The sequence below is a fragment of the Cydia splendana genome, chromosome 8, assembly GCF_910591565.1.
Source record: "Cydia splendana chromosome 8, ilCydSple1.2, whole genome shotgun sequence".
NCBI classification, from domain to species: Eukaryota; Metazoa; Arthropoda; class Insecta; order Lepidoptera; family Tortricidae; genus Cydia; species Cydia splendana.
The window spans coordinates 7,510,980-7,533,741 of record NC_085967.1 but is presented as its reverse complement, the minus strand read 5'-3'; the positions used below and the strand labels follow the sequence as shown (position 1 = coordinate 7,533,741).

Sequence of the window (22,762 nt, the reverse complement as noted above, 5' to 3'; positions counted from 1 at the left end):
GCAAAAAAAAACGGTCACCCATCCAAGTACTGACCACGCCCGACGTTGCTTAACTTTGGTCAAAAATCACGTTTGTTGTATGGGAGCCCCATTTAAATCTTTATTTTATTCTGTTTTTAGTATTTGTTGTTATAGCGGCAACAGAAATACATCATCTGTGAAAATTTCAACTGTCTAGCTATCACGGTTCGTGAGATACAGCCTGGTGACAGACAGACGGACGGACGGACGGACGGACAGCGAAGTCTTAGTAATAGGGTCCCGTTTTACCCTTTGGGTACGGAACCCTAAAAACAGATTATGGGAATTTAAGTATGTAAGTAGTTGTTTCTATTTTGATTGGAAGAAAAAATAACTCATAAAAGTAAAATATTTTGTACTAATAACGCCGATTTGCCTACATAGACAAATAACCTTATAACAGTCATATGAAAATCTGATTGGATTGATTAAAAAAAATAGCATAGAAAATTATAATACATCGTGTATACTTGACATGTTTCTGTAACAAAAAATCTATAGCACCGAATATTGCAGTTTAGTGTACAACAATTTAACATTAGTCTTACGAAGTGAAAGTCTTATACCAACTGCCGACACGGTTTTTTTTTATAAGTATGGCAGGAGCTTTAAAAAAATGTCAGATATATACTCTGTCAAGCCATTTCCGTCAATAGAAAAGAGCGGCAAATTAAAAAAATGTAGGCCCGAAAAGTTATCGTCCCATAGAAAATTTGAATATCGCGCCTTTTTCTACTGACAAACTTGTTTGACCGTCTATAGCTTCAATTTATTCGCCCTCCAGACATAACAACATTGCACTGAATTTATTATGAGATGCAGCTATAGATGGTCAAGCAAATCTTGTCAGTAAATAAAGGCGCGAAATTCAAATTTTCTATGACTATATCCCTTCGCGGCTACATTTTTCAAATTTGCCGCCTTTTTCTACTGGCAAGATTTGCTTGACCAAGTATATCTGTTAGAATGAGACGTACGTGTTAGGTACTACATATTTCGTTTTAACTGTACCTGAATCTCTGTAGATTTTTTTTTGTAATTCACTGATACGTCTGTAGAACGCTAAACTGGGGCCCATTTCTCCAACGATATTAGTCTAATATTATGAGTGTGTTGTCATGGCAACCCAATCGATTTGACAGTTCGTGGACTAATAATATTAGTCTAATATCGTTCGAGAAATGGGCCCCTGATATTTGAAATCATTGCAACCACCCATTGTACCCATTGTACAAGAAATAAGCATTGCTTTAGCCTATAACTTATACGAGACTGTTCTAATTAGTTATTACAAGACTAGATAATTTCTACCAACATGTTTGTGTGTCAAAATAGTCTGTGAAGTTACAACTCTATACAATTGTGATTTAACATTAAGTTTATCGGCAGCGGTATCCCTGTGCTATATTGCTTCTATGTAAAAAGCTGTGTCCACATTATTTTTTACAAATGTAATAAGTATGTAAGCAAATTTTATAATTTCTGAAATGTTTTCTTTTTAATTAGGTTCCGATGCGAAAAAACAACTTCCAATTCCTTCCTGGGTAAAATCCAGTTTGACGGGTTATGAAAACAGGACACCTCAAAATGCCAACTGGCAAATTTTGTCAGCGTTTGAGACGGGTAGATTTTTTTTATCAATTGGGATGGGTTATTTTTTTTCTTTGGGTGAGACAAGCTAAATATAAGTGTGGAAACAGCTTTGTAGTGCGCCATAATATTAATTTCAACAGCTACCATCCTTTATCCTTCTAACATGTGCAAACCTCCCTTCACTATACTTACCTATAATTAAATTAATGTTAATTATTACGCATATACATTATGTTACAACATATTCAACAAGAATATCAACAATGGACTCGTTAACTATAAAATAAATACACATACATACGATGGGGATAGCAACTGTCAAAGGTTTTTATAAATGGCGCCAGCATAGGTTTCCGATTCTATGAGATTTGGCTTAATCGGCTAACATCCGGTTCATTAAATTAAAAAAAAAACACAACAAGAAATTGATACTTTTGGTAGGATCGACATGGAAACCTATAATGGCGCCGTCTGTAAAAAGCTTCGATTGGCCAACCACATTCGAAAATCATACGTACATTACTGAGAATCACGTGGAGATGGAAATCAGTTTAAGACCATGGACGCGGAGCGGGAGCCCACCGTGAAGTCTTTGTACTGCGAGAACACACACAGCTGTAATGAAAAAGTTCAGGTAAGTAAAACAAATAGGTACAATATTTTATCTCCAACTGTAAGTACTTTGAATAAATGTGGTTCTTAAACGGTGTTCCCTGAAAGCACCTGTAGAATTTGCGAATTTATAAATAACAAAACAACCCTTGTGGACTTTATTCGCTATAGGTGTTAAGAGCCCATCAACGTGCACACTAGCGCCACAGCAAAATAATCGTGATTATTTAAATTTAACGAAAGATAATGAAAAAAGGGGGCCGCTACGTATTGTGTATTTAAGTACCTTTTGAATACATCAGACTAGTTTTTATGTTGCTGGATTCGTCAATCTATGCGTCCAAAGTTAAAACGGCCGTTTTTGTTTTGAGTTCCTAGATCGACGAAACCAGCCACATAAAAACTAGTTTGATGTATTCAAAAGGTACTTAAATTCACAATAGAGTACGAAGCGGCCCCCTTTTTTCAATAACTTTCGTTAAATTTTAATAATCACGATTATTTTGCTATGGCGCTAGTGTGCACGTTGATGGGCTCTTAAACTATTTTAAAGGTTAAATTTTCCAAACAGTTGGTGGTTCTTGGCCAATAATAAATTTTGAGAGAGGTCCTTTATCAATCAAAATTTGACTTCTGGCAGAATTAATACATCGGAATCGTATTAAGAGGAAATTTTATCAATTTAGGGAGGTAAATAAATAATTTTTGGGCTTAGTTTTTTACCATAAAGAATGTAGATATTATTTCTAAACCATAGACAGGAAACCGTTTTTCCACAGATTAGAAAACTAAGAATTGATTCGATAAATCGATATTAATAATCAAGCGATTAAAAAAAAGATGTTTACAAAATTATTCGATTATCGTTTACAACGTTATCAAGGCGTGTGCTAGGTCACGTCAAGATAACCACCCATATCGAAGTGCCAAACAAAACTCATATTTTACTCAACTCTCACACTGCAAAATCGACTTAGTTACAATAGAAAAAGAGTTCATATTAAGGCTGAACCCAAAATAATAATACGAGTTAGCGAAATTAAGTGGTCGATATTAATGTTTATTTAATTTCTCTTGGGAGGCGAAACACGTACTATCTACCAAATTGAGTTTGAATATTCGCTAGCTATTTTAGGAGAAATGAATTCAAGCAACGTAATTCGCTTCTGTCTAAAATTTTACATATTTCTATTAAGTCTGTATATATTGTAATTGTAAATCGCCTGGTAAGTAAGCATGCACAATATGTAGAAAAATAAATGTATTAGGGATTTAATTAAGCAGGGTTAGGTTCTGTTACTATTTCGGTTTAGTATAACGTAAAAAACAACATCACAAAACAAAACATCACAAATCTATTATAAATTATTGGTTATATTTTATTATCACTATAAAATAAAATAAAAATACTATAAAATAGTGTGTGTACCATATAAATGTAAAATATCGTTAAATTAAGGTCAACCAGGGTTATTGCGTCCATAAGAACCAATCCGGTATTTTTAATTACAAGCACCGTTCACAGTAAAATTACAACAAATTCTATGCATTTCTAATTCTAGTGAAACTAGAATCTAGTCTATTCTCTAGTAATCTAGTTTCCACTATGGACGCAATTACCTTGGTTGACTTACAACAGTTATCAAGTTAGAAATCGCGAATTATATATCGACATTATGTTTAAAGGGTTAGTCATCATAATCAACAGTAGCACAAACAAAGCTTCCAAGATCAGGCCAATCCGTGCAGTCGGGACTACTATCCCTCCTCACCTTATCCTTAAGCTGCTGACACATGTGTAGCGCAGCCGTCAGCATGAACAAGACATCACTAAGCCACGGAACGGCGCAGTCCGCCTGGCACGAGTCGATACGCATAGTGCCGTGGACCGAGCTGAGCTGGTAGGCCACGAATATCAGCTTGTGGGACTGGATGTAGAATGATATTGCGAGGTCTTCGGGTAGGTTTGGTGATAGGGCTTTCTGGAAAGAGAAAATATACACTTGGCTTTAAGGGCCCCACTGATTACCAGTCCGCCGGACGATATCGACCAAACGCAAAATTTGAGAGCTCCGAACAACTGACAGGCTGATATCGTCCGGCGAACTGGTCACAGATTACCAGGCCCCTTTAGAAATTAACATATAAGGGTTACATTTCAGGGATTGACAATTCAGTTCGTAGTCCATATAACGCCATCTATTTCGGCTGTGAAACTTGACGGCAATTTTTTTTAGACTTTCCATTTTTTTTACAATAGTAAATAACTCTTTGTGTATAATCATATGAATTTGAGATAATAAATGGGTTTCTTTCTATACAACGTTCTTCGTGCGATAACGTGAATTTATGAGCGTTCATGTTATGTCATTCTTATCCCATAGAAGGTCAAAAGCGGTAAGGCAATGGACTTTCAACTGTAATGCTTTGTAGGTAAGGACCAAAATAAAAAAAGCAGAACACATTGTCTGAGAAAATGAGTCATAGACTGATTTGAGTTCTTATTTATTTACCTGGCAGTTAAGGACATGGGAATATTACAGTTACACAACTTCGATTAAAAGGCTCTTATGTTGTACATATGTAGTTTCCTTGATTTTTAGTTATTTTTACATGACTACGGGAAGGAGTATTATTTTAGCAGTAGGGCCATGAGTTGAACCGTAACGTCGTTTGGACGTTTGTCCATTTTGAAACTACTGAGCCCATTTTGATAAATGTCTCAATCGGTTTTGTTTATCTAATACCTTTAAACGAGCAATTCTTGTATATTTATTTATTTATATGTATATATATTTCGGGGATATCGAAAACGGCTCTAACGATTTCGATGAAATTTGGTATATGGGGGTTTTCGGGGCCGAAAATTCGATCTAGCTAGGTCTTATCTCTGGGAAAAAGCGCATTTTTGAGTTTTTATATGTTTTATATTTACAATACCTACATATTATGTGACATGAATTTGATTTTTAACTGACTTCAAACTTCGAAACCATATTTGAATCATAGTTTTACAAAAGTTTAACTTGTTTTATTCTTACTAATAATCTAATTAAGATTAGACACAGTTTTTTGACAAGAATCTATTTTACTAATAGGTATTTATACCATTTATTGTGCAATGTGCAAGTGCATGCAGTTGTACCAAACTACTAGTATTGAAGATTACACAAGATAAATATTAGACGATGACTTGATTGATAAAAGATTACAGGAGATAGGTACTGCTATACGGTAAATCCTTATAAGTTGAATGCATCGTGATAGTAATCGATATAATAACAATTAAACTTAACAAAACCCAGATAAAGACGGGCAGTATTCCAGTATTGGTAGTTTAACCTTTTGAACGCCACAGACGGCAATTGACGTCAACGCAAAATCGTGACAACGACGCCAAAGACGGCATTTGACGTCGATCGTTTTTTGATGAAAATCTACTGAAAAACACCCCACTTTTAGGTTGGCATTATTTATTCACAAAACTAAATTTTACCCCGGTGGCGTCAGTGGAACAGCAAATGGATGCGCCGTTTGGCGTTCAAAAGGTTAAATTAAATGCCGCCTCTGATAAAAATTGTATTACCCCTTATTGCTAATCTAGGTAATTAAAAAAGATAGGCAAGGAATTATATCACAAGTATTACTTGCTGTCACAGATAACATTGCAACTATGGGGCATGGCACACTGGATCCGATTCGCACGTCTCCGAAGTTTGAGCGAGACAACGCTATGCGCGTATTATAGCGACGTCCCGCTCGCACACCGGAGCGACGTGCGAATCGGATCGAAAAAATTCATACCCTAGTTTTTTGTGGCAAGCGAAATAAGTAATAAACCATAAATTTTACATTTTCATAAAGATGTTTAAGTATAACGGTCTTGCCAAATATCACTGTAAAATCTAACAAACCGTTGATAATTATTTGTCCCGGTCTGTCATTTTGACATTTCTGTTTATTAGACAAAATTTAACAAAGGTTTGTAAGTGTTTGAGGATTTTTATTATGATATAGGAGCCAAAATGAGGAGACAAATTACTTGGTGGTTAATAGTCAGACTCTACGCGAGTCTCTTAACTTCAAACTCGAGTAAATCCATCTGTCAGATTAAACTATTTTGGTATTAAGAAAAGGGCATAGGGTAGATATTTGCTGATAGGGTCGAATGGATTTACCCGAGTTTGAAGTTAAGCCACACCTATGTACTTACCATATTTCGACTTTTCATTAGTTCATCAATGGCTTTCTTTTTTGGCAGGACTAGTGCTGTGCGCGCCCTTTGAAGGGAACCAATCAGGCATTGTATTATATGTAGTACTTCATCTGATGACCTGCAACAAAGACAAACTTATTTATTAAACTAAAATGCCCTGATAAGTGCTAAATTATTTAAAAAAGAAACAACGGGTTGCACTCCGGGAGTGCCGGCAGAAGTGAAAACTCAATGACATTGTAACAGTTATTCGATTAGGTCACGTGTCCGTCTTACGAAGCGTCTTAAGTCTTACGTCAAAATATTAATAACAGCGCCATCTAGTGCAAAATGTCTGCAGCACTATGTATAATTGAGGTTAACGCCTTCTAGCGTTATTTCGTCGCATTACTTGAAACCCCTAAGCACATCACTGTTAGTACTCGAGTTATATTAGTACCAGTTAGAGGGAAACTCACTAGACGCATTTAAATCAATAAAGAAAAACTCAATGACATTGTAGCAGTTTTTCGATCAGGTCACGTGTCCGTCTTACGTCTTACGAATCTTACGGTCACGTGACACCATCACCACCATTTTTCCCCATCACAAAAAGTCCACAGCGCCGCTAAAGAAGTTTTCACTTCAAAATAATGTAATTTGTCTAAGGTAATATAATATGTTTACCATTTGTTATATCTGAGATTAATCTTAACTTAGTCAATTACCTGACATAAAGTAAAATCACTGATCAAGTGATCAATTGAATTGATAAAATAAAAGTGATAATGATAATATGCTACTATTAGTCTGGTGTTTTCATGATAAACTCATTTGTGCACTAATTGCACCTGAACAACCTTTTTTGCCTGATACTAATATAAAACTAAAGTACAAAAGCCACAAAGTTGTATTAGACATACACAGTTCTCATAAGAATTATATTTACCTGCCAAAACTAATGTCATTGCTATCATATATTTACAGAAACAATAAGGTCATGTTATTACCATAATGCCCTTGTAAAATTGTGTCACCAAGATATCGCTAACCTGAATATATAATGTTTGTCCACATTGTCAATATAGCCGATGGCTTGCTGCAAGTGGTTGGCTGCATCCTGGATCTGCTGAAGCTTCCACGGCCCGTCCTGGTTGATTGATGTGCGGCATATTGTGTGCATTTGCCGGAGCACCTTGAAACTTATGTCCTGGTGGGAGAAACAAGACTGTTTATTGAAGATAAACAGTTTCGAAAACAAATGTTATTAAGTGAATCTATAGTGTATTTACTGCCTTGCCATGGTTATTAACAAACCTTAGTAATATTAGTGGCATATAATTTAGATTACCACCATATTACCCTTGTAACTGTAATTCCTCAAGCTCCATATGTTAGAAAGCTATTAATTAGTACCTAGTAAAATTTAAGCATTATTTTACCTCAAAAACATACAACAACTCTATTTAATTTACAATAAAAACCAATAATCTTTCCATAACATACACACCGATACATGTAAAGTATCAATGTATTATTAACAAACTCACAACAAACGTCTGTTAGCGATTCCAACCGTGTAAGGCCACTCATTTGTATTCCAATGAGTGAAGATTAACAAGTAACATAATACTCACTGCATGAGTTATGCTGTCGCCAGTAAGTGTTACAATGCATTTCAGCTGTTCAGGCTGCGAGGTCAGGATAAATTTGTCTTGTTTCTGGCCCTCATTCCCATACAGAGGGACAGGAAATCTGTGAGCGCAACCCTGCAAAACAAATCCATATACTAACTATGCCACAGCACATCGATTCATTAAATTAAAAAGAAACTTACGACTAAAACCGAGTGTAGCTGATGCAAGATCGAGTGAACCTCCTCTCGAAGAACCCATTCGAATTCTTCTTTCTAAAAAACACAAAAACCACAAACGTTAGATTGTTAGGATAGCACTCTAAACTAAAATGTCATTAGATAATTATGTTTTTTTCGACTGCAGATTTGTCTTTTACCAAATTGGCAGCTTCTTCCTTTTCGTTATCGCTCATTGCAATAGAATTTTGACGAACTGAATAGCCGTCTGTAAATTTTTAATAATTTCCTTCCGATGGTTCACGTGAAGTAATTTCGCCAATTGACGTGACAGATGTCAGTGAAGGTAAGAGGGAGGGAGGCTTTGGTTGTGACTTTTTTTATTGACAGTTGATAGACGTTCAGAAACAATTCAATTATGAAAATAAGTCTGATTACACACGTGCGGAATACCTGGCTGAAATCAGAGGGCCATTAATACCGAAAAAATTAAAAATCGAAAATCACATGTTGACAGTAGAAAAAGGCGGCAAATTTAAAAATTGTAGGCGCGAAGGGTTATCTTCTCATAGAATATTTGAATTTCGCGCCTTTTTTACTGACAAAATTGTTTGGCAGACTATATCTAAAATTTCATACGATATCGTTGAGGTTTGTAGATTGTAGACGCCATGTAGAGGCCAAAGAGTAGTATATAATATATATATATATATGGTAGAGGCCCTAAAATCTGGACATTAAAAAAAAACTAAATGACAATCTTTAACCGGTCAAACTTCGAACGAATTAATGCCAATTTCTTTTGCTAAATTTATTTGTAAATCCGTAGATTTTGACAGAAAGAGATTCACAAGTATTCAGTAGATTTCGGTAGATTCAATCAGTTAATACAAGCGCCAATATGGTTACTCCCAGTGTCTTGCAAGTCTTTTACGCTACACTTGAGAAAACTCTGCGCGAAACGGGCTTCATTGCCGGGTAAGTATTTATTTTCTCAAAAGATACAATATACATTATATTCCCCTTCTTTGAATTGTAGTAAATCATCTAACTTTACATTACACTTAAAAATGCAAAAAATAATCAGTACGTAAGGAAACCGCATCATACCATGCTGATTATTATGATTGTGATGAGTGTGAACCGCTGTCATGTTATCATCATTTTCATGGAATGTTAATCTGTTTTTTTATGCACTTGAAAGCAACTCATGTTACCTCATGTTCATAAAACATGAATAACTACAATAAATATAACAGTTATTATAATAATTGACTGTCCTTATGCGAAGTTAGTTTTAGCGCCCGTTTTGTTGCTAAAATACTTACTAATCGTATTAATTTAATATTTTTCCAGGAAATCCGGAAGGCACATGAAATTTCCTTACACTTTATCTGCAAAAATAGCGCAGTTTCCTATGTTTCACTATATGAAATATAACAATGTCTGGATGTATTATCCACCAGGCATGGTTGTTGGATTTTTCGTGTTTGCAAAGATTCACGCACTAGTAAATTCTGACGCAAATAAAGCAAGTTGGGCAGAAACACAGAGAAAAATAGCTGAAAAAGAAGCACATCATTGAGAATATATTGTTACCATTATTATTTTTCAATAAAACTACTGATAAATTGCAATATTATATTCCTAAAACTACATAAGGGCGAAGTCAGGGGTATTTACAGTGGACGGCTGCGGTTATTTAACCTCTTATCTGAATGTGATAATGATAACGATCTTGACCGAATTTTAAGTCCTCTTTTTTGCATTTTTTTTTCGAGAACGATTTGTTTTACTCTACACAGCACAACCGGGGTTTAAATTAAAGCCGCCGATTTTTGATGTCAGCGATGTCGCACAAACGCCTTCTTTAAAAAGTTTAAAACACCGCAGGCGCCCACTGTAAAGAGGTCACCCTGGCTCTACTTTCCTTCATTTAAATGTCTGGCAACGGTACATTTCAGTTATATAACTCAAAAGCCATTTCTTTCTAGTTTTACATGTGAAATGTATAATTAATCCACAACCTGCTTACAACGAATATTGCGGTATTTTGGCCATGTTGCACGCAGGGATACCAGTAATTTGGAACGCCTTATGGTGACCGGAAAAAGGCCTAGGAAGGATAGAAGTCTCAAACGATGATCAGACCAAACAGCGGAGGAACTAAAGTAGCTAACACACTATCGCACCGCACTAAGGTCATTGTGGGACGCATCTTATATATATATATCTTATATATCTCTTTCTCCCTCTTACTTATGGGTGCGTCCCACAATGACCTTGGTGCGGTGCGATAGTGTGTTAGCTACTAAAAATACCCTGTCAGCGACGCACTCCACCAAGCTACAGAACGGGACCGATGGAGACAACTAGTTGACGGAATCAAAAGGAGTCACTATCCTCAGCAATGAGGGACCGATTGAAGAGATAGATTATAATTATTGGTGCAATAAAGAATACTCACATCGTTCTAGACTAAAGTCCAAGGCCTGTTCACTTCCTAAGAAAGTTATGTCCCCAAATAATTGCGCATGTGTGCGCCTTAATCTTCTATGTGTGCGTTGGCCTCCGGGAAAAAGTTGCGAGTAATAAAAATAAAAACATTTTTCTACAGCAACATTGCTCCTAACTCTGATTTAAATTATCACGAATTTTATACAATATTAATCATAAAACGGGACTTAAAACGCTTAAAACTTAATTACATGCGATTAAGTTTTATAATGAATATTTGCTTCCAACTGTCTTTATCAATGTTCATAAAATATATGGAGGGTAGGTACGTCTACCCACCATAATAAAAAATATATTTGTCAATGACTCTGTCCAACTGCTGTGGTTAAAGTTCATAACGAAAATTTTATTTATTAACTCTTTAAATAATTCATACAACGTGTACCGCTACGTACCACTTAAGACTGTAAGTCTGTACCTACATGGATTACAGCAATGCACATAGAAAATGTGCTAAATGCGGAGCAACGGCTGTTGAAGCAGCCAGAGTGAAATTTACAACTTTAGTGGGTTCAGAAGGAACCGAGTCATAACGCATCTGGAAAGCGTATTAATTAACCGTGAAGAAATGTTCATAATACAAGTTGGAAATCTGTGTAAAATGCCGTATGTAAAGTGTAGTGTATCTGTGTGTAAAGTGTAATAGGTAGGCATGCCTAATGTTATTTGTATAAAAGGTACTGAAAACTTTGTGAATGCGCTTTATTAATGTCTATTTTTTTATTAAGTTGCCAGTTGCCAGTTTTCAGTGTATATTTTTATATGTAAAACATTTTTTAATAAATAATATATATAATGTTATAAACATAAACATGCCTTTTATTTAAATCAATTGATAATACCACAAACAAGGGGTAATATTTGCATCTTGCATATATTTCGTGATATGAAGATAACAAATATGTTTATCAACAGAATTACTACCTACCAATACCCGCCAGGCTAAACCGGTTGTCAACTTTAGTTCCATTGGTACACAAAGACGGCGCCACTAGTATAAACGTATAAACGGTTGGGGACATTTTTTTGTATGGAGTTACCGTTCTTCTCCTAGTGAGTATTATATTCTTTGCTAAAGTCTAAGATAAATCTTGGTCTATCTCTAACAGACTACCGACCGCGACCTTGGTGCGCCGCACCCGTAAGTGAGAGCGAGAAAGAATTATCTCTTTCTATATTCACAGCGGCCTTTGTAAACGCCAAAATATTGCGTTCACAGTGAAACGTCAAAACGATTGTCAAGTCAAGTCCTGTCTTGGTTCTGTCAAGTTGCCGTTGTTTTGTATTGTGCCATTTTGTACCATAATATCTTTAATTTCGTCCACAGAAAACTCTTAATTGTTTTAAAATGCTAATATTGTTTGATGGCCGGTGAAGATTCATTGTCAAGGTTATCGTAAAGTGTTATCATGTGGGTGAAGCCGCAGGAAGTGTTTATAAAAACTGCGTTGTGGTAATGTATTTATTCAAACAGTGGCTTATCTATCCTCGTAAGACCCAAGTCAGTTTTTGCGCTTTTGAATTTGGAACTATCTTTTATTTCTATAAGAGTTCATAACTCGAATTTAATTTGTACTTGTACGAGGACGCGGGGACTTACGAGGCGATTCTGTACATATGCAGTTGTAACGATGATTTGGAAGTTGAAACGGAGTAATATTTTACAGGGATAGTGATGAAACGACGCTATATTTCGTACTTCAGAGACGGAAAGGGCATGGCAAGTCGGCGGGGTTGTCTTCGTTGCTCGTTAGTACGTTCGACAGTGTCCGAGATACAAAGCCTGCTCCATACCGGATACTCCACCAAACTCCGAATTCGGAAATATATTATGGTAAGAATGTACTTAGGAATTCTTTGGTTTAAGTTTCAAATTGCCTATTTAATCAAATTAGTAAATAGGTAATTTGTCTTTGATTATTTTAGAACTAGACTTAGAATTACTTTTATTTGGTCAAAAATGAATAGAGTTTACTTCAGTAGCACTAGTATAGTCTATGGGGAAACTTGACATGGGGCGGTGCAGAGTCTGTATGGAGGCATAGGAGACGCCCTTGCACATCCTCACAGAGTGCCCTTGCCTAATGCGCATTCATGACTTAATCCTGGGCATACATATATTGCGCCCGGAGGAGTTAAAGTCTCTCGAGATCAAAAAGAACCTGCAGTTGTTTACAGGCTTGGATCGAGAGTTGTAGTAGGTGGGGATCACAATAGATCAGGGATGGTCGCAGTGATACATAGGCTGTGGAGCCTTATATAGCCCCTAACAAGAAGAAGAAGAAGTAGCACTAGAAGTTCATACCATTGTGCTGTTTAATACCAGAACAGTTTTTATTATGATCTAAAAAAGTTGCCCTCACATATACAACTTTCTGACTTTTGCAGTTATATCGTCAGCCCTAACGGAACAAGATATTCGTCAAGATTGGCAGTGGTTGCTAGACAATGTTTGCCCCACACTACATTCCTTTGATACTGAGGAGGAGATCACCGAGTTTGTTTGTTGTAAAATTAACTCGATCATTGCTACGGAACAAGAAAACTTTACAGAAGGTTTGACTTTTTCCTATTTTCTTTATGTCCCTCCAACACCATAGTAAATTTAGTTCTACATTTCATACACAAAGAAATCACACAATTGGGTTAGATTATTGAATAATGTATATTTGTATATTCTGTCTGAGGATTGTTTTAAAACTTATTATTTTTTTATAACTTTGCATTATTATTTAAAAATGGCGAAGCCTGTTGCGGATATCATCATTGGTTTGTTTTGGACAAAGCATGTTGCTGATTTGCATTTGTGGCCACCTGACGAAGTCTGCTTTGTGGATATTTTATATACAATCTGGATATTAAGGTTTTATTTGATAATTTAGTCTATTTGTAAGATGTCAATGTGCAAACGTATATAATGATTTTTAATTTTTTTATAATATTATTTTTTTAGATGAGGACACAATAACATACAAAAATTTTATGTACGAGTTCCACCAAAGGTTTGGAATGCCGAAAGATGAAAAATTGGTGTGTTATTACTCCTGTAGGTGAGTCATAGTCTTTGTTAATTCAAGTCTTGATATGTGAATCATGTCTGTCCTAAATCTGATAGAGGTCCGGGTACTGCTTAATTTAAAATGTGATTTAATAACATAGTGACTCAAGAGTGAGAGTATATAGTATATACTGTGTGTGTTTGAAAACATAAATGTAAACCTTGTATAGGCTAGAAGATTTATAGTTTAATGGGGGTTTTTGATAATTGTTTTGAGCTCCGATGACCAGTATCCTATATGTATGTAGCATATAGGAATTAAGTTTTCGATTATTTAAATTTTAAATAAAAGCTAAGTAATTTTGATATCCAGTCTTTGTGCTAAACAAAAACAATTTCAACTATCCTGGTCACTATTTATGTATCATTTATTCAGTGTAGTTTATTTTGGTAGTAACTTGCTTTTAAATGCTGAAATATTTCTCGTTTGACAGTTACTGGAAAAGCAAAATGCCCAGACAAGGCTGGATGTACCTGTCCGTCCACTACATGTGCTTCTACTCCAACATATTCGGACACAAGACCACAATCAAGATTCGATGGGCCGATGTGACGGAGCTAGCCAAGACCAACAGTTTACTGTTTCCGGACTCCATCAAAGTGGTGACGAGGGATGCAGAGCATTACTTTACCTTGTTTTTGAAGAAGAATGAGACGTATGCGCTTATGCAGCAGTTAGCGAATATTGCAATGAAACAGTGAGTATTTTTGTGATATCCTCTTTAAGGAGAGGTCTTAATGTAAGTTGTGTCTCATCAAACATCTCTCACATGTGTTAAAGCACCATTCATTATGATGTGTGTCTACCAATTTAACAATGGAGCCAAAGAAGTATACCATTCAATACAATATTTTACCTATACATCACACAAACCACAATATTGAAGCATAGAAATACTGTCAGGCCAGGCCTCCGGCACACGCTCAAGGCCACGCGCTATATGCCTACCGCTCGGCGTATCGTCGACGATACAACCGACAGAGGGCCGCCGAACGCCCGTCTCAGCGCTCGCACCACATTGCACCGCGCGTTTCCCGCGCTTATGCTTCGAAATGCCGAAACCACGTAATTATTGTGCAGTAGATGGGTGAAAAAGTCAAAAAAACAAAGGAAAAGGCCTATAATAAAAATTCATCTTTTTAAAGGTCCCACCTGAAACGTTTAATAATTATATTGAAGGGTTAGAAAAAGTATTTTTAAATAATTTTGACGACGTAGTATTTAATCGGCCTGGTAGCACCGTATTACAACTTTTAAAAACCGTTGATGGTCTGTTGCTTTGCTCCTGGATATTTATTAAAATTATTTACGCGATTTAGGATACATATTTTCAACTATAAAATTTTAATAACGGAGTATTCCGAGAAGTGAAAAAATTATAAATCATTATATTAAAACTAAAACATATTTGATTCGCAACATTCGTTTTATTACAATAATCATCATAGGTAGGGTAGCTACAACCCTAGCGCATTCTTACGAAGACGCGTTGGCACGTGACTCGAACGGCGGGCAACACAGTCTCGACTCTTTGTGCGCCTACTTATGGTACATTTCTTCTTGTCCTGAGCAGCAGGTATTATTATTAAGGTTTTGTAGGCTATTATAGCGTAGGTATTTTTGCTTTTGTTTGGGAATGAAGTATCTGTTACGTAGTAACTATTTATTAATCTGTGGTCAGGCCCTATTTAGACGGATCAAGAACTTTTTTCGTTAAATTGCGGTATTTGGTGAAACGACTGAATTTTTGTATTGAAATGTAAAATACCATGTCAATGGGGCTTGAGCCTTAATCTCAATCCAAAGGTCGAGTTTAATTGTTAGCCGAGATGTTTTTTACTTGCAAGTATTTCTATTGTATTACAACTCTAATATAATTGAAAGCTTTGGCAAAATGAAGATGGATGTATTTTTTTTAAATAATAAAGTGCAGTTGGCCAAAGCCTAACAAGTACAGCATAGGGAAAATATTATAGTTTTAATTTTAAATTGAAATGTGGTTAATTATAAGTATCACCGTGGTTTTGGTGTGTGTCATAGACCTTTATCAATAGTTTGCGGAGCATATCAAGTTACTGATAAGTGTAGTTTATTAATTGTGTTGATTTGATTTCAACTAATAAACTCTGACTCCTTTAATATAGACAGATGTAGAAAAATACTTAATAGGAGTTTCTCTGAATTATGTAAAAAACCGGCCAAGTGCGAGTCGGAGTCGCGCACGATGGGTTCCGTACCATTACGCAAAAAACGGCAAAAAAATCACGTATGTTGTATGTGAGCCCCGAGCCCCACTTAAATATTTCTATAAAAAATATATAAGTATCGAACCTGCACACCAAATTTCACGAGAATCGGTCGAGAAATGCGACCTGTAGAGGAGAACAAACGGAGATATGAAAGAATTTTTGCCCTACCTGAAACGGAGACCTTCGCTAAATTAGCAAAACTTAGTATGTTATTTCAACACTGTTCTTAAATTACCAATTACCTGGCGTTGTAAAATAGTTTATCCTATAACCTTATTCCATCTGTTTCAAGGTTGATCGACGACAAATCAGGCAGTTTCAATATAGACAAGGACCTTCTAACAAAACTCAGCAAAAACGTGCCAAAGAAACCCTCCTTCTTAAAACGAGACCTGGACGCGAGAAAGCAGTCTAATCTCTACACGCTAAGGTTCAGATTGCCGCAGACGGAAAAGCTGGACGGGTCCGAAGAGTGTTCCCTGTGGACGCCTTATAATAAAAGGCATAACTGGGGCCGGTTGTACTTATCGCAGAATTTCATTTGTTTTGATAGTCGGGTAAGTAAATGTGGAGATTATTTGCTTATGATTACGACGGTTTTATCTTTAGTTTGTGCTTGACAGATTTTATACATTTGGCTTAATTTCTATCTTAATGGAATAATCATAACGTTAAAAGGGTATTGTAATATGGTATGGTAGCTACCTCAATCAAATGCATAACGTTCGAGAATATGTGCCATTCTCAATCAAAAGGGTTGTATTGTCGGTTGGTTGTCAATAAGAAGCTATTTCCATATGGCTTCAATTTGAAATCAACCTTATCAACAACCGACAATATGGTACCTTTTGATTGATAACGTCACACATATTGCCAATAGTGCCAATTTGTTAGCTAAGTCATGAAATGTTATTAGACCAAACATAGCTGGTTCTCAGTATTACCAGAAGTATTAGAAGAATGGCATACTATAAGCGACATTTCGTGGAATACCTCTATAATCGTCATTTTCCAATCTAAAATGTATTTGTAGAGATGTGCAGACTAATTCTGAGAATAAGTATAATTACCTATACAAAAATATGTCAAAAAAATCTAAGAAGTCACACATTTCAGAATTGAATTCTAATTCGCGGTAAACACTGATGCACATAAATTATCATAGTGGGTAGATGCATACCTATAAATAGTGCAAGTGTAGTGTTAATTAGGTAGGTACATTTGCATATTCACATGGTTACTCAGACCAAAGAGAATAGAGTGCATAGAGACGGATTGTCAAAGTAAATTATGTAGCCACTGTAAATTTACTGCCATCTTTCGACAGAAAATAAAACTGTTAGAATGCCATTTGAATTTGATCCTTAATCTTTCACTGATATGTGTTAACTTATTAAATATTAATATTAACAGCATCCACTCGACACTAGGCCAAAGGTATTGTGCAATCTTTTCGAGCGATGGCGCCATACCCTTCAGCGGCTTCAGCCTACTCTCGAGTAGATGGCGTTAATATTAATATTTAACAAGTTAACACATATCAATGAAAGAATAATGATCAAAGAGGCATTCTAACAGTTTTAATCGTCTGTCGAAAGATGGCAGAAAATGTACTGTGGCTACATAATTTACCATGACCAGTAACTCTCTATTTTAAATGCTCTTTGCTCAGACTAAACAGACCGTTACATTATAACAAGTTATGTTATGTTATGATAGTAAGACTGCATGTTGACATAGTTTGTTTGCCGAGTAGGTTATCGCATCGTAGCACGCGATGTAACTAATTACTTAAGTCACAGCAAGAGCTAATATAAATGCAATTATGATAATGTCGAGTCCAAAATGTTATTTATTTTAAGTACCTATATACCGACAGGGTGTTTAACCGTCTGTGATGTGGTTATGTACATTTACATTACAGTCATTCTGTATAAATATTATTGAAAAGGCTTGGAGCCACGCAAACATAGATAGGCAAATTCAATTCATAACATGTTTTAGAATTAAGACCATAACGTAGTGATTTTATGCAAAACACTCGCTAATAATATCAGTATACTCGTAGGTAATCTTTCTAATTTTGGATACGCATATAATGATTGGTGAGTAGATTATTTTTAGGGTTCCGTACCTCAAAAGGAAAAAACGGAACAATTATAGGATCACTCGTGCGTCTATGTCTGTCTGTCCCACCATTCCCCCTTTATCGCCGAAACTACTGGGTCTAATACTAAAAAAACATACACAAAATAGTTCTTTACCTATAGATGACAGGAAAACCTATTAGAAATGTGCAGTTAAGCGTGAGTCGGACTTAATTACTTAGTTTTTGATCCGACATACATTGTTAAAAATTGGGTAATGTTCCATACATTACCAAAAAGTAGTATTAGTATATCGGAACCCTTGAAGATCTCCTCATTCTGGGCGGAAAATCGATGAAATCACAAATTGTCCCGAAAAAATGTATGTATTTTACTAATTTTCCGTTGCGTTACGAAATTGCGCTTATATTTTACAGAATAGGGAACTCTATCTACCCAACAAATTTGATCGAAACCTGACTGAAAAAAAAATTGAGAACCAATTAAAAATGGCTCAGAACTAAACGCACTTTATCTATACTTAATTTCAGGTGCGTAACCTGGTCCGTCTGACCATCCCGCTCCGCACCGTGCACCAAGTGGAGCGAGCGGACTCGGGCGGCACGGGCAGCTCGGACTCGGGCAGTATCCTCATCACCACCGCGCACCACACCAGCTTCTTGTTCGGCAACATCTCCGACCGCGAGTTCCTGGTGCACAAGATCTCAGAGCTGCTGGCGAAGCTGCCCAAGTGAGTAACCTGGTCTAACCGTGCACCAAGTGGAGCGAGCGGACTCGGGCGGCACGGGCAGCTCGGACTCGGGCAGTATCCTCATACTCATACTCATACTCATACTCATACTCATAATATTTATTGCATATCACATTGTATCTTAACCTATTACATAGAATTGTGTACAATATGACACCCTGTAGGGCACAGCAAACAGTTTAATAAGAGGAGATCGAGTTTTTTGTACAAAATAATAAGATTATATTAATTAGTGTTATTTATTGTATAGGTGCTTTATTAATTGCAATTATTGGTCGTGAAAAAATTCATTTAAAGTATAATAAGCTTTTTTAATGAGGTGATCTTTTAGTTTTTTAAAGAATTCATTGTCGGACTTGGTGTTATTTATTTCGTTACTAATTTTATTGAATATTTTTATTGCCATTGAGTTAGGACTTTTTGAATGTAGTTTGAGTTTTGAGGGGATAACCTGCACCAGCTTATTTTGAAACCTACTGGCGTAACGTCGGGGTATATCTGAATGTTTGGTATAAAATTGAGGGTATTTTTTTACAAACTTACATGTTTCCAAAATGTATATTGATGTTAGGGTAAGTGTTTTTAGATCGATGAAGTGTGTCTTACTACTTTCCGGTATATTTATGTTAGCCAAGATTCGAACACATTTTTTTTTGTAATATAAATAGGCTTTCCACATCTGTGCTATTCCCCCATAGAATGACACCATAGGTAAGCCAAGCATGGGCATAGGAATAGTAAGCTGTTAAGGCGGTGTTGAGGTCGCATGCTTTTTTTAATTCGCGTAAGGCATACGTGAACTGGGACAATTTCGTTTTTATTTTTGCTACATGCGCTTTCCAGTTAACATTGCAGTCAACTTCGAAACCTAGAAGAGGAGCGGTATCTACACATTCTAATTTTATATTATTGAAGGTGAAATTAATATTAAGGGGTGTTTTTTGATAAGGCCTAAACTGTAAGATTTTTGTTTTTGAAAAATTTACTTCCAAATTGTGATCCGATAACCAGTCAACTACGTTTGTTAATAAAGTGCTTAAGTCTTGTGTTATATTATAATCGTCTGTACACGAAGTGAGGATGGAGATATCGTCGGCAAATAAAGTACACGTCTGCTGTATAGTTTTTGGAAGGTCGTTGATATATATCAAGAACAGGAGACATCCTATTGAGCTGCCTTGAGGTATGGAATGTTTCATCAATTTTAAATCCGAATGTGTGTAATTTATTTCGCTATTATTTTGATCGTAATTTTGTATTTCTATGCATTGCTGACGATTTTCTAGGTATGATCTGAACCAATTATGCGGAATACCCCTAACGCCTATCCCATATAATTTTTGTAATAGGATATTATACTGGACACGGTCGTACGCTTTCGTCATATCGAGCAGAATCCCGATCGCGTATTGTTTATTATTTATAACATCAATAGCATCCTCATCACCACCGCGCATCACACCAGCTGCCTGTTCAGGAACATCTCCGACCGCGAGTTCCTGGTGCACAAGATCTCAGAGCTGCTGGCGAAGCTGCCCATGTGAGTAACCTGGTCTAACCGTGCACCAAGTGGAGCGAGCGGACTCGGGCGGCACGGGCAGCTCGGACTCGGGCAGTATCCTCATCACCACCGCGCACCACACCAGCTTCCTCTTCGGCAACATCTCCGACCGCGAGTTCCTGGTGCACAAGATCTCAGAGCTGCTGGTGAAGCTGCCCAAGTGAGTGAATGATTCTAAGCTTATTAGTCGTTCACCTTATGCAAACGCCGAATCAAAGTATGGGGTTGCTAGGTATCCGACATTGTTTGAATCGGTGAACGACCCAGAATGGCAATCTACTTCAACATATGTCATGTGACTACAATATCTTACACTACTTCACACATGAACATAACATAATATTCTACCTTTCCACCACTAACAATTGTGCTCAGTTTGTACTTGGAGATAAACATGGTCATAAGATTTTATTAGATATAGGTACAACGATTTTTGCCTTCCACGGAGTACTTTGGTTCAGCAATATTATCAAAGATACTGATCCTATATTGAATTATTTAAAAAAATATTTTAGCATGAGATTTTTTTATCAATTTCCCTTGATTTTCCTTGCCTTTGTGTATGTAACTATGGGCTCTATCATCTAATTTTTCAGTTTCATTTCAGCTATTAACTCGATCGAATGCAGCAAGGACGACTATTGGGGTTATTCAAGTTAAGGATACAATAACAAACTTTTTTCAAGAACATGTGAATAAATTCATTCATAAAGATATAGGAAAACGTACATACCGTACCATCTCTCAACTTCATGCCGCATACTGACTTACCGTATTCGATTTCAATGAAGAAAAAAGTTTGAAATGTATCTTTCAACTTGTACGTATCATTTCCAATCATTTCCAGTATGGGTTTCTGCCTACAATTTTCCCTTGCTACGCGTATGGTCTACTAACAAAGGGTTTCCCCGTTTACTTAACTAAATTCTCAATCTGTTGAATGTCAGTGATGTGTACAGGGAGAAGCCACACAAGAAGACTGAGGAGCCCTCGTGGGTGCCGCAGCCGCCGCTGATGTCGCTGTTCTTGACGCAGCAGACTTCGCCCATCAAGCAGATACAGCAGAAAAAGGTGTGTTCAGCTCTATCATACTAACAGCAACATATTTATCCATGAACTCACATTTATAGACGAGTCATCGCGAATTTATTTTATTACCTTTATTTACCGACGTTTCTATTCGTATTCGCGATAGACCCGTCTATAACTGTGAGTTTATATGTGTTCAAAACGCGAAAATTTTAAATATTATAACATATTTATCTGATAATTCATGGACCGTATGTCTTTGTAGTAAGGTTTACAAATGGGTAACTGTGATGGCGATTGTACAATATACAAAATCAGAGGCGTAACATGTTGGTGTGTGCAAACGATAATATTCAGACAAGTGAGACAAGCAAGCATCGGTATGGTAGCACAGGCTACGTGCACACCACCACACCACCACGTGGTTTTGTTTACGAAGACCACTTTTTAAACAATTTTTTTTTTCTCAGTATTTCTATTACAGTAGGTACCTTACCGAATAACGAAGGCTATCAGCGTATCACTAACCTTTGTCTACATCTAGTTACATTTGATATTAACGAGCTCCAAATACTAAAATACTAATCCCGTTATTATAAAACTTTACGGGCCTGTTTTAGTTAAATTATGTTTTATCCCTTTCATACAAATACATAAGTCAAAATGACAGATAAAGACAAACGTTTCATAGCTAATTCAGGCCCGTAGCGCGTTTATGAATAACGCCATAATTATTTTATTCTTTCAGGAAAAACAATGGGAAGACCATATGACCGACGTCGGTCGCGGTATAAGCATGTACCAAACCACAGCCGGCAGCGAACTGGTCATCAACGGCATACCAGAGTCCCTCCGAGGCGAACTATGGAGTGTCTTCTCTGGATCCATATTACAGAAGACACAGAATAAAGGACTGTATGAACGCCTCGTGAATGAGGCGCTGTCTTCGAAGAATCAGGCGAACGATGAGATTGAAAGGGATTTGCATCGGTCGTTGCCCGAGCATCCGGCTTTTCAGAATAATGTTGGTAAGTTTAGTTTTCTATATCTAGGTCTTACTAGTCTAAAAGGCGAGCTCTGGGTTGTCTTCTCTGGCTCCATATTACAGAAGACACAGAATAAAGGTCTGTATAAACGGCTCGTGAATGAGGCGTTGTCATCGAAGAATCAGGAGAATGATGAGATTGAAAGGGATTTGCATCGGCCGCTGTCCGAGCATTCGGCTTCTCAGAATAATGTTGGTAAGTTTTTCTA

The 22,762-nt window shown here is 36.5% G+C and overlaps 2 protein-coding genes across 6 annotated transcripts in view; one reads left to right on the top strand and one right to left on the bottom strand.

The window, feature by feature from the left end:
* Positions 1 to 2,039: 2,039 nt before the first annotated feature.
* LOC134792769 (protein rogdi) lies at positions 2,040 to 8,585 on the bottom strand. Of its 4 annotated transcripts, none has more exons than XM_063764100.1 (7): positions 8,435 to 8,585; positions 8,259 to 8,330; positions 8,059 to 8,190; positions 7,474 to 7,649; positions 6,440 to 6,560; positions 3,999 to 4,208; positions 2,040 to 2,229 (listed from the first exon to the last, which is right to left on the bottom strand). In XM_063764100.1, the coding sequence occupies exons 1-7, from the start codon at positions 8,468 to 8,470 to the stop codon at positions 2,161 to 2,163; spliced, it is 816 nt and encodes a 271-aa protein (XP_063620170.1). In that variant the 5' UTR covers positions 8,471 to 8,585; the 3' UTR covers positions 2,040 to 2,160. The 4 variants fall into 4 exon arrangements, with proteins under 4 accessions (XP_063620170.1, XP_063620172.1, XP_063620169.1 ...); XM_063764102.1 differs by having other exon boundaries at positions 2,047 to 2,229; positions 7,474 to 7,631; XM_063764099.1 differs by lacking the exon at positions 2,040 to 2,229 and having other exon boundaries at positions 3,581 to 4,208.
* A 3,402-nt stretch (positions 8,586 to 11,987) lies between these two features.
* LOC134792760 (TBC1 domain family member 9) overlaps positions 11,988 to 22,762 on the top strand; it is a 25,589-nt gene continuing 14,814 nt past the window's right edge. The window contains exons 1-9 of one of the 2 annotated variants that reach the window (XM_063764077.1): positions 11,988 to 12,204; positions 12,419 to 12,585; positions 13,140 to 13,307; positions 13,705 to 13,801; positions 14,244 to 14,507; positions 16,352 to 16,616; positions 18,698 to 18,897; positions 21,439 to 21,550; positions 22,257 to 22,536. In XM_063764077.1, coding sequence (XP_063620147.1) covers positions 12,161 to 12,204; positions 12,419 to 12,585; positions 13,140 to 13,307; positions 13,705 to 13,801; positions 14,244 to 14,507; positions 16,352 to 16,616; positions 18,698 to 18,897; positions 21,439 to 21,550; positions 22,257 to 22,536 — 1,597 coding nt within the window. In that variant the 5' untranslated portion in view covers positions 11,988 to 12,160. Of the gene's footprint in view, positions 12,205 to 12,418; positions 12,586 to 13,139; positions 13,308 to 13,704; positions 13,802 to 14,243; positions 14,508 to 16,351; positions 16,617 to 18,697; positions 18,898 to 21,426; positions 21,551 to 22,256; positions 22,537 to 22,762 lie in introns of both variants that reach the window. The other variant, XM_063764076.1, reaches the window with a different exon arrangement.

What these genes read in the sequence shown, in the direction of transcription:
- LOC134792769 (XM_063764099.1), bottom strand. Translation starts at nt 8,470, where the DNA reads ATGAGCGATAACGAAAAGGAAGAAGCTGCCAATTTG. An exon ending in AGCTACACTCGGTTTTAGTC is followed by an intron (nt 8,191 to 8,258) that starts GTAAGTTTCTTT and finishes TTTGTTTTGCAG; the next exon opens with GGTTGCGCTCACAGATTTCC. An exon ending in GCGACAGCATAACTCATGCA is followed by an intron (nt 7,650 to 8,058) that starts GTGAGTATTATG and finishes TTCAATAAACAG; the next exon opens with TCTTGTTTCTCCCACCAGGA.